This window comes from Charadrius vociferus, unplaced genomic scaffold, assembly GCF_000708025.1.
Source record: "Charadrius vociferus isolate BGI_N301 unplaced genomic scaffold, ASM70802v2 scaffold1086, whole genome shotgun sequence".
In the NCBI taxonomy this organism is placed as follows: domain Eukaryota; kingdom Metazoa; phylum Chordata; class Aves; order Charadriiformes; family Charadriidae; genus Charadrius; species Charadrius vociferus.
Window position 1 is genome coordinate 318,355 of NW_009648906.1, and position 11,113 is coordinate 329,467.

Here is an 11,113-nt window from a genome sequence, read left to right on the forward strand (position 1 = left end):
TACACTGAGGATGTCGAGGACCACACTAAGAGCTGGCACCTTCAGATGGGTCCATAACACAGATTATGCAAGCACCTCCACGGCCACACCTCCAGCTCTGCTCAATATGTAGATAGTAAAAAGATCTGTCTGAGCAGTTGGGACACTAACAGCAGGATCAGGGACTGCAGCTCCCCTAAGTTAGTGCATTTTCAGCATGCCAACTCTAGACTCTCAGCAGAAATTTCACCCTTGACAACATTATCATGTACAGGGAGAGCTCCAAGTCCGTCCTGCCTCATACTTGGACAAAAGGCCTTTCCTCCAGACACCTCTCCTTTACATACTCACTCCATCCCACATCTTCCAAAGAGATCTTCTTTACCACACTGTGGCAAATCAGAGTGGCTTTTTGCCTTAAAAATTTGAGGGAAATCTACTTTTCTGAGCTTCCTCTGGCTTTCCTCCTCTCCTGGCTCTTTGCCAATCTATCAGCTGAGAAGCAGCCATCCTAGTTTTGTAGGACAGATGGGGACAAAGTCACCTCAAACATACGTTTCCTAGGACACTCTCTTCTGCAACAGCACCAAACATCTCTTCAGTCAGCAAGCCTAGGTAAGACTCTGCAGTCAAAAAAGGTGCCCTGTGGCACTGTCACGTCTGAAGCGGTGTCACAGCCGAAAAGATAGCTTAAACTAGGAACGTTAGCAGGTAGTAGATAATTGGGGCAGGGGTAATATCAGAAATTGAGCTCTCAGGCAGAAACTGTTATGAGAGATACACTGGAGCAGACGTGGAGGACAAGATTAACCTAAATTCCAGCTTGGGAACTGAAAGGAAAAGGAAAGAAAAGAAGGACTAGGCAATTCCGTTGGTATGCGCTTTGTGGGTTTTTTGTTTGCTTTTGCCCACCTGTACAGCCACTACTGCTTGTTACAAAATAAATACACCAACTGTGAGGGCCCACATCCTTCAGTTTTCACTTGAGTGCAAATCTCTTGAGAATTCCAACAGCAAACAAGAACACCCCCATAATTCAAAAAGAAACAAGTAGTCATGCAGCTCCCTGGAGAGGCTCAAAGTTACAGTGCAGGCAACAGCATCATGCCAAGGGAGATCCTTCCCCAATTCTGGTCCCTGGCTGACCCCACAGATTGGGTGCTTTCTTTTCTCCCCATGAACAGGAAGGACAAGCCCAACCATCGCCTTGCTCCATCCTGATGGTCCAGGCAACCCACCTTTCCCCCCTCAAGGAATCATCTTCCTCACGTACTCCTAAAGACAACTGATCAGGGCTCTGGTGAGTCAAGGGCTGCTAGTGTTGTCTTTTATACGACTGCTTCCCCAGCAGTGTTTCCTCCATGTCCCTCTGTACATGTGACTACTACATAACTGCAGTATCATTTGCACTCTCTCATTTATCTGGAATACCTTATGGAGAGCAGCTCTGCCAGCAGTGAAACTTTGCTCTTTCACTGGTCTGCTTCTGCCTCCTTCTCTGCACTCAGTTATCTGTCTCATGATTTCAAGCAAGTATGACCTCTACTAATTGTGTAGTTGGGGAGTGGCAAAAGAACTCACCATCATACTGTATGACATGAAGGACAGACTTCAAGAAAGAAATAAACATTTTTGACAGCTAAATCTAACAATCAAAACAACTTTCAGTGGTCCTATAGAAACCCTAACTAATTTTTTAACTAAACATTTTTAACTAAACAGGACTGTTCAGCATTCGCAGACCTCAAAACTGAAATAAAGCCAAAATAAGATATGAACATCTCTGATATTCCACTTCATTCTAACTCTTAAATATCAATTCCGAAAGCATACCAATCAGACATTAAAAGACTCTTCATCACATATGTTCTGTCAGTCATCTTAAGCTTTCTTAGGTAGAGCTTTACGCATTTTGACTGTACCATTATTCCTGCAAAAGTAATAAACTCAAGAATCAAGTCAGGCCCAACCTATTGAATAAGTGTTTGAAACACTGTATCATCAATGTAGCAGTAGCTGGAATCTGACTATGACCTGAAAGACCTCACCTTACTTAACAGATCAGCAGTTAACCCGGAAACTTTAAAAGACAATTAATACTTCACAGGTATCTTACTTCAAAGATGGGCAGCACTGCAGGCTTCTGTTTTGGGCAGCTTGACAGCATTTACTCTGTACAGATTTCTAAATGTATTCACGTTATTGAGCTGCTAGAGGGTGACAGTCCATAAGATCCCTCTGAACTCTGATGTAAACCCATAAGCCAGGTTACTCAGTTAACTAACAAACCCCATATGCTCTATCCTAAGTCACATACAGAAATCACTTACACCTGACTGCATTTATGGCAAGGATGCTCCTGGGGCACAGACTCCAGAGGCTTGTGTTTGGTTGGTCTCAGTTTAAAATTTCTCTCCAGGTCCTTGCTCAAAGAACACAGCACCTGAGGACACTGCATCCTGCTGACTACTGTGAAGGAAGGGAACTGCATTTTTGCCACCTTGCTGTGTCTTACTTCTCAAAACAGCTTTGTCTGGAAGTTGCAGAAGGGAGTGCGTCAGCATGGACCTAGGAACAGAGCTATAAAATTGCTGTAGCAGAATTAAGCAGAGGATAGGAAAATATTGGATAATATGCAATAAACAGAGTATTTCATTAGAGTTATTAGCAAAAATGGTTTTAGGACCTTCACATTTTCATAACCTATACAAAAAGACCACAGTTTGAGAGGTAGTTTGGATGATATACCAGTAAGAAAACTATTTGGTGACATCTTGGCTTTTTTAACCCAGTATAAAAACTTAAGATTTCCTTAATAACAAAACTTGGTCTCCAAAGAAACATTTTTTCAAAAGGAAATACAAATATGTGCCTGAACAATCCATATGAGGTTTGATTAAAATGTCTGCTTGCTGGAGAAAGAGACATATAAGAAGGAAATCCTGTCACCAGAATTTATCACAGGCAGCATCTTTTTCACTAGAGTCATGAGTGCAGTTCCCAAACCAGAAAAACTTGAAGCCAAGCCAGAAGTCTGTGTTAGGCACAATCAGCAGGGTTTGGGTGGCAGGAAACTGGCTGCAGGGGTCACCCTGTGGTCACAGACAGTTTGGCAATGGCTGGAAACAAGCCACCACGCACCAACACTACAACCACTCAGACATAGTTAAGAAAGGGCACTAACTACTGGGGGGCAGGGGACACAGGAGGAGGTGAGGGGGATGCACAACAGGAGATGTGAGAGGGAACATGTGGAAGGGGACATTAGTTGGCACAGGGCTGGAGACACCCTCTTGGAAGGAGGCACTTCGTGCCACCTCCCAGGGGACTGAGGCCCACAGAGAAGCCCACACCAGAGCAGAGGAAACAAGTAAAAAGGAAGGAACAGTGGCAGAAAGAGAAAGAAGCCACAAGTGGCAAAAAGTAAACTGCCATGCACTGACCCCGATGTCCTGTGCTGCCTGTCACCTTACCAAAAGGACTGAGCATAACATGCACTGAAAAGATGGGGAGTGGAGACTAGGAAGAGGACAAGAGATGTGTCTGGACTGAAGGTGAACCTCGGGAAGGTCGTGTTTGCCAAAACTGCTCATCAATTTCTCTATGAATGCCTAAATTCAAAGGATTCCCACTTGGGAAACAGAGGCTGCACAGGCTTTGTCAGTTTCTCAAAGCCTTCTGCTTCTCTAGATTCTTAACCTTTCTCTACATTAATAGAGAGCCCTTAGAGTAATTTCACAATGCATTTCAGGAACAGCTTTCAATGTTATCCCATCAACTCTCTACAGCTCTGCTAACAGAGCACTGCCAGATCACCTTCTAACTACAGTTGTCTTATCAGTTCTTCAACATCACTACCAGCTGGGGCTAAAGACTGACCCAGTTTTGGAGCTTCATCCCTCCTGCACTGAAAGAAGCAAGCTTATTCCTCAGCCTTTCCATGGGAACTTCAGTGGCTGCGCTGGCATAATGTTTGCATAACATAGAGACCTCACAGGGATGCCCCCTCCGTGCCCCACTGAGAAATGGGCTTCTCTCCATCTCATTTTACAATAAACTCCTATCTACACAAGCAGCACACAAAGAGAAAGCAAAATCTTTCTATCCTAGCTGGGGTGGCAAAATCAAAGCAGACATTTACAAAGTAGGCTTGGCCATATATACCATTACCACTGCAAGATATGAAATCTCAGCTTTCATAAAACTGTATTCACATGATCCCTTAGAGATGGAGAACAAATTTGCTTAGCTCTGTTTACCACAGACTTTAGGTGAACTCAGAGTTGCATGTCTTCTCTAAGGCACAAGGTATAAATAGTTCAGTTGGCAGAGATCCTGACAATTGGCTAAAGCTTACCACAGTACTAATGTGGCTTCCATTTGCAGCAAAATACAATAGAGGCAAGCTTCAAGTCTTACTGCATGCTTAAAGAGCGCAAACATGGTAGTGCATGGAGCTAATGCAGGTTCTTTCCATGGCTTAATTTCCAGCACACAACACAGGCTTGTTAGTTTCCCCTAGCAGATGGAAGGAAAAATGGGAGATAAGCTTAGTACAGCAGTGGTTTGGTTTCCTTAATTTTAACTTTGCAGAACAGCTCAGCTATCACCCTTTGTAAGAACTAGCTGCAACTCGAGTACACAACAGAATGTCACTCTAAGTTTTATCAGCAGGGACAGTATACTTTGGTATCATATTTTTCAAATGTATATTTATAGGTACTTTTTGCATACTAGTAGAAAAAACAAATACTATCTACCTCTCTCACCTAAACTCCCAAGTTAATTTATGCCCATTTTAAGGTCTGCATAGCAGATAACTTTTAAAAACACGTCTTCTGTTGTCAACTCTGCTTGCAGAAGCAGTATCCACTTTTCAACTTGCAACAGCACTTTATCTGTCATCAAATGTTTTTCCATATGCATGGAGACAAGTTCTAATCTCTTCTCATTCGTTCCAATACACTCCAGATCAACTTGGTCGATCATAAAAGTCACAGGCTATCTTGAGCCTAGAATAGGTGGTCCTTGAAAAGCAACCTGCTCTCATGGTCCCCATTTATCTCCAGGACAGTCTCCCTTGGGATTCTTCCAAGCAGATCCCACAACAAGCCAAAGGCTGTTCTCCTGAAGCCCATGGCTGTGACCCTGCTTGGTGACTTATTCCCACCCCTCTCAGGAATCTGAACTCCACCACCTCATGGCCACTTCCCTGGCCCATCAATTCCTCCTTGCCTGCAAGGGTGAGTTCCAGCACAGCCTCTCTCCTTCTCAGCTCCACAATCACCTCTGATAATGTCTTGAAGTTAACATCAACACACTCCAGAAACCTCCTGCATTGCTTATGCCCTGCTCTCTTGCCCTCTTAGTAGGTATTGGGGTGGCTTAAATCCTCCATGAGGACCAGGAGCTGTGAATATGAGGCTTCTCCCAGTTGCATGAAGGCTTCATCCACTTCCTGACCAGGTACTCTGGAGCAGACATGCACCCTAATGTTGCCCACAACAGTTGGCCTGTAAGCCCTGACCCATATAAAATCTTGACTAGCTCATTGCCATCTCTAGGCAGAGCTCCTAGGCTTCCCTCCTAGCACCTGCTGAAAGGGTGATCATGAGCTGGCTAGGGCAAAAGCCCAAGCACCCTTTGATCAGTAACAGCTGAGAGCTTGTGAGAAGCTGCTAAAGGCCCCAGTCTCTGCTGGCTGTACTCTCCCAGCTGCAGCAGCCACTCATGTGCCTCACAGGCACTCCCAGAGGTCCCCCAAGAATCCCAGAAATTCTCAGAATATCTACAAGATCTCAAAGCAGAGAGAAACTGCTACACCTCAAGGCTGCAATGGTATTAAAGTTAAACCATATCTTAAAACTTGCTGTTCTCCCCACATACTTCTGCCATTTCAGTCATCTCTTCCAAGAACCTCAGTTGTCACAGATTTCATGCAACTTTCTTATTTACATGTATTTTTACTCCCTACAATAATAGCAAAAAATAATCATTTTTACAGCAAGAGATAAGTAGTCACTGGTTACAAAATCTGGTGGAATTCAGAGCAATCCAGCTAACATTGCCTAATTTCCTCTTCCCTCTAGCAGGGGTGTGTGTCAAATCCAGCAAATGTTGACTTTACAGCCTGTTTCAACTTTCCAACTGGTCCCACCCTCATCTTAAGGAACCAGAGCCCCTTTAGTCCCAACTGATCAAACTGGCTGGCATAAATACAGAACAGAACTTAAGTATCTAAATTAGTTTTTAAGCATTTAACTTGTTTTTCTCAATACTCAAGAAAAGGATTCTGAGAACAAAAACACCTTATCCACTTTATCCTGCTGTATATCATGGTCCAAAGCCACCACTGTCCCTCCTTATGTTCCTTGCCTCTCATGTTTTAAAAGCATTATAAAAGGTATTTATTCAGCACCATTACATCTGTAACACCACTATGCATTAGTAAAATGAAACCCATAAAACAGGCTTAATTTTATTGATGGAGGAACTTACGTTTACTGTTTTAGCCTTTGGGTACTAGGAGGGTCCACTAGTATTGCTCGGCTAACTTCTAATGAGTGACCAAGGGTCAAAAGGCAAGAATACCGTAACACTATTACACCTGGTCCAAGCCCACTCATCTGTACACTTCCAATGGAACCCCACAGTGTCCCAAAAGGAGCTCTGCTCCATATCATCCAATAGAAAAGAGTCACTTAGCGATTCATGTGCCTGTTAAGACAATCCTCTCCCCTTCAGCCTTTTCTACCCTGTAACAGGCCTGTCAGTCATTTGAGTGTTAGGGTTACATTACAAAGCAATAACCTAATTTGATTCAAAAGCCAAAACAATTGCAAAGTGGCCTCACCATACTCTGCCTGCTTCCTGATGGGCAAACATACCTCTTTTTGCAAAGCATCATCAGGTTGTGCAAGAAGTTGAACAGCTGCTTCACTTTCAAGTGTCTTCCCGGGGAACGGTGTAATCTCCGGGAGAGATGATAGCGATAGCCTCTCTATGGAGTGTTCGGTGACAGAGTTGAATTCAGAGCTGTTTTTATTCAGAAGGCTTTCCATCTTCACAGCCTCCCCTTTCTTTTCAGCAAACTCTTCCTGGTTATCTCCATCATCACCCACGGAAGAGTTGAAGCCATTTTCACCTGCCACCATCAGGCCCCAGTCAGCATAATCTGTGCTCTCCTTCTGCTCATGTTTGATGCTCACCTGAAAGGGGTCCTGCTCCAACTCTTTATAATCATCAATGTATTCAGGTATCTCCTCAAGGCTGGGATCTTTGCCAAGCAGAGACAGCTCCTTCAGGCTACTCACATCCTCAGATGGCTGATTCTGGAGTCCCACAGAGTGGACCATGCTTGGAATCACTTGCTCAAATCCTAGCAGTGAGGCTGGCCTCTGAGAAGGCCTCAGCACAAAAGTAAGATAGGACTTAACAGTTTCGATTTTTTTAGGTTCACAATTCTCTTTATGTTGGCAGTTCACGATGTAACAGCGTCGTTCAAACATCCAGGACAAGTCACAACCAGAGAGGTCACAACATGCTGCGATGCAGTCAGACACTGACATAGCATGAGGAACTCGCATAATTTTAGTGGTTTCTAAGTTGGGAGATATTACTGCACCTGAGTACGTGGCTCCTTCTCTGCACTGCTCACAACTGGAACCTGAAACAACACCACCAATGTAAGGCACAACACTACAACCAAGCCATAACATAGTTTACTGTGACTGAAAATAGCTTATCACAGGAGACAAGATAAAGACAGGTGGTATCCTTTTTAAATAAGCTCATTTCCTTTCACTAACGTCACCATTCATTTTTTTTCAGCACGTCCCTTTGCTGCAGTATTTGTACTTTGGAGGATTTTTCAGTGTAGGATCACCATCTGTTTTGCAAAGTATCTCTTACTCCCCCTTGCTACAAATACATAAAGATGAAAGTGAGTTGCCAATACTTAAAAACAAGAACAGAGCAGGGAACACAAAAAAAATCATGGGGTACCTGCATTACCCCCTTAGCACAGTGAGCAAAACATGTTTTAAAACAAAACTCAAAGATGCTGTAACATGTCATTTTTTCATTTAAGGGAAAAGGCAGCAAAAATCTACATAGGAGAAACATTTAACATCTCACTTGAACTTCATGAAGAGTCCCTCACACCAACATAATTGCTGGGCTTAAAATAAAAGCTGGATCAAATTCTCAAATTTTTGCTGCTTTACCCACTAGTTCATGTGAAATCCCAAGAACTTGCTCCATTAGGGAACATCTTTCCTTCCTTTGCAATGACGACAGCAGAATTATATTCACAGCACATCACAGACTGAGTGTGAAGTGTTCAAATCAAGCATGAATCACAACACTGTATACCTCAGTCAATTTTTAACATCTTTTCTAGGTGGTTTTTTTTTTTCCTCTTGGTTATAACTACTCTTCAGAACTCCTCTCTCCAAAATGCAACTTGAAAAATCTGATCATGCTTCAAAAAACAGTTGAGTAAAATGCAGACATTCTTCTTAACATGGTTTTCCACTAGATTTGCTAAGTCAACCAATGAAAACAAGATGTCGCCGCTGTGGAGTTAACACAGTAATGGAAGACAAAGTTGACTCTGTCTGCTTTGCACATCATTAACAATTGAGTTCTTGCAGCAGAAACCTCCTTATTCACAATAATATATGGCAGGAAGGAAAGAAAAAGACAGCTTGACTAATGGATTCCAGCTCAAATCTGTTGAGCTGATGGGCAGGAAAAATGAAATCAATGCGCAGGAACAGGCCAGCAATAGGGGTTAGGTCTGACCATGACCTAGAGCCCCGGAGACACAGAGATTCTCCTACACATGCGGTGTGTCCAACAACCGCACTACAGTTCCCACCACATCTTCTGGGCTGAACAGCAGTACACTCCTTCACAATACATGATCTGAATACAGCTACTGAAATACCTGTGGGGCATCATACTGCCTGGGATGAATGTACAGCTTGCAAAGTAGTTAAGTTCAATGCAAAAAACCCAAAACAAACAAAAAAATTGCACCACACACTGATGGAAAGACAGGACAATACTTCATCATGGCTTTGCAGAACTCGCTATTTGGGGTGAGGAAAAACATGAAACAAAAACAAATTTGAAAACAGACCAATGACTTGCAAATAGGTAGAGCTGAATAGGAAGCTGAAAAAAAAAGAAAAACAGCTTCAAGTACCACTTTTCTGACTCCAGCTACTCCATCACACAGAACTGGGATACTGTTCTACTTTATACTTTCAGTGAAAAATCCATCCAGGGGAACATGATTTTAAAACAACCTCTCCTGTTCTAACCCAGCCCAGACATGAAGTATCTTTACCTGCATCCAGGAGATGCTCAGAATTTGTGCATTTTTTTTTCTTTCACAGTGCATGCAAGTATTTAATCTATACTCCCTTTCATCTCCAAGAACATAAGACCCTGGTAGAGACTGAATTGTCATCACAAGTCTTTCCTTTAAGTTGTCTACACAATTCAGGACAGGGGAACCAGCAGAGCTCTGGGTTAAAATGAAGTATAGAAGTCAGGCCATTCTGTCCTTTTTCAACCCGTATCAATTTAGTTAATCCTGTAAGTCAGTAGGGAGATAAGAAACAGGCCTTTAATAAGATAAAACAGAAACATGACCCTGTGTGAATGTGCAATATTAGGTCAATAACAACTCATTACAATTAATACTTTAGGAACAGCACTATTAAGGTGGGTCAAAAAACTCCTTTGAGGGCTTTTTTCACATCTTCCCTTCTTTACCTCATTCGTGCAGGGGACAGTGACCAACCTGTTAAAAGATGTTTGAAAGTTTCATTACGTATTTCTTCAGAAAAGAATGACCAACAATTCTTGTCTTAGAGACAGACTTAAACAATTGGAACAATCCAAAACTCTAACCTGAGGCAAGACTTCAAGTCCTCAGTCTGATGTCAAACAAAGCTTCAAATCTTACTCCGCCAGTTTCAGTTTGATACATTAGCTACCACACTGCAGAGTCAACCTCCCGCAAAATTGATGGTGTTTCAATAGCCACAGAGAGAAACAAGTCCAGCATATTCCTAAGATAATGCATGACTTTGAACCTAAGTCTCCCAAGCAAGCATCCTAGCTACCCCCTTTTTCAAATGCCAGAAGGCCTTGCTTTCATCCCAATAAGGAATCGGAAAAACATTAAGCTTCAGAATTTCTGTACAATGGGAAAATTATTTCCCTGCCAACTCTATATTAAATCTACCAGTGTAATCCAAATACCAAAGTAACCCAAGTTTCATTTCTTGCTTCAACTAGAGTTACACCTGAATTAAATTCTAGTAGTAGGTGGGCAAGAATGGATGAATTTAGCAGGCTATTTCAGCCTGACACTAGGTGTGTCCATTTTGTCTTCAGATGGAAAATCTGTAACATCTAGTTAGTGTGAACTTAATCTGATCTCCAATTTCACCTTCCCCTTCACCCATCCAATCTCCAGTCTGCAATGGGCTCAAGTAAGAGATAGTGAGGTCTCTTATTTACATAAAATTTACTGAAAGTGTGTCACATGAAAGGTCACATAGGAACATGTGTGTCTGCTAAACCGTTACCTGCTGTCAGGTCATAGCACAACTGTTTTCCTTTAATTAACTGAATTCAAATTTAAGCACTGGTCTACTCTGACCAATAACGGCAAAAAAAAAAAAATAGCATCATGCAGTTCTGTTTCTTGTTTCACAAGAACTCATTCAGGTTATTAATAGAAAGACTGTTTCCCTTTATTAAGAGCCCTGAAAGCCCTGGGCCTGAGCCCATCAACAGCCTAAAAGTTCTGCAAGCCAAGTGTTCCCCCTTCATTTTAGCTGTACCTTGTTATGTCTACAGTAGGACAACACTGACATCTCCAGAGAACTAGTCAAGCAAGCTGGTTACCCTAAAAAAAAAAAAAAAACCACAAAAAAACACTACATACCCCCCACCAAAACCCTAATAAACAGTCATGGCGTGGAATATAACCTCATTTTAAAGAGGTTCGTTCCCTTAGTGAGGAAACATCCACACTCTTCTTTGAGCTACATGCTACCATTCTTTCACATCTTGGCGCATGAGTCCACTTATGTCAAGAGCCCAGCAGGAA

General features: G+C 42.5%; 1 protein-coding gene across 2 annotated transcripts in view; it reads right to left on the bottom strand.

The window, feature by feature from the left end:
- The window catches only part of KIAA0319 (KIAA0319 ortholog), a 44,299-nt gene that overhangs the window by 27,302 nt on the left and 5,884 nt on the right, over positions 1-11,113 (bottom strand). Inside the window, exon 2 of one of the 2 annotated variants that reach the window (XM_009887223.1) lies at positions 6,866-7,645. In XM_009887223.1, the coding sequence (XP_009885525.1) occupies positions 6,866-7,645 (780 nt within the window). Of the gene's footprint in view, positions 1-6,864; positions 7,646-11,113 lie in introns of both variants that reach the window. The other variant, XM_009887222.1, reaches the window with a different exon arrangement.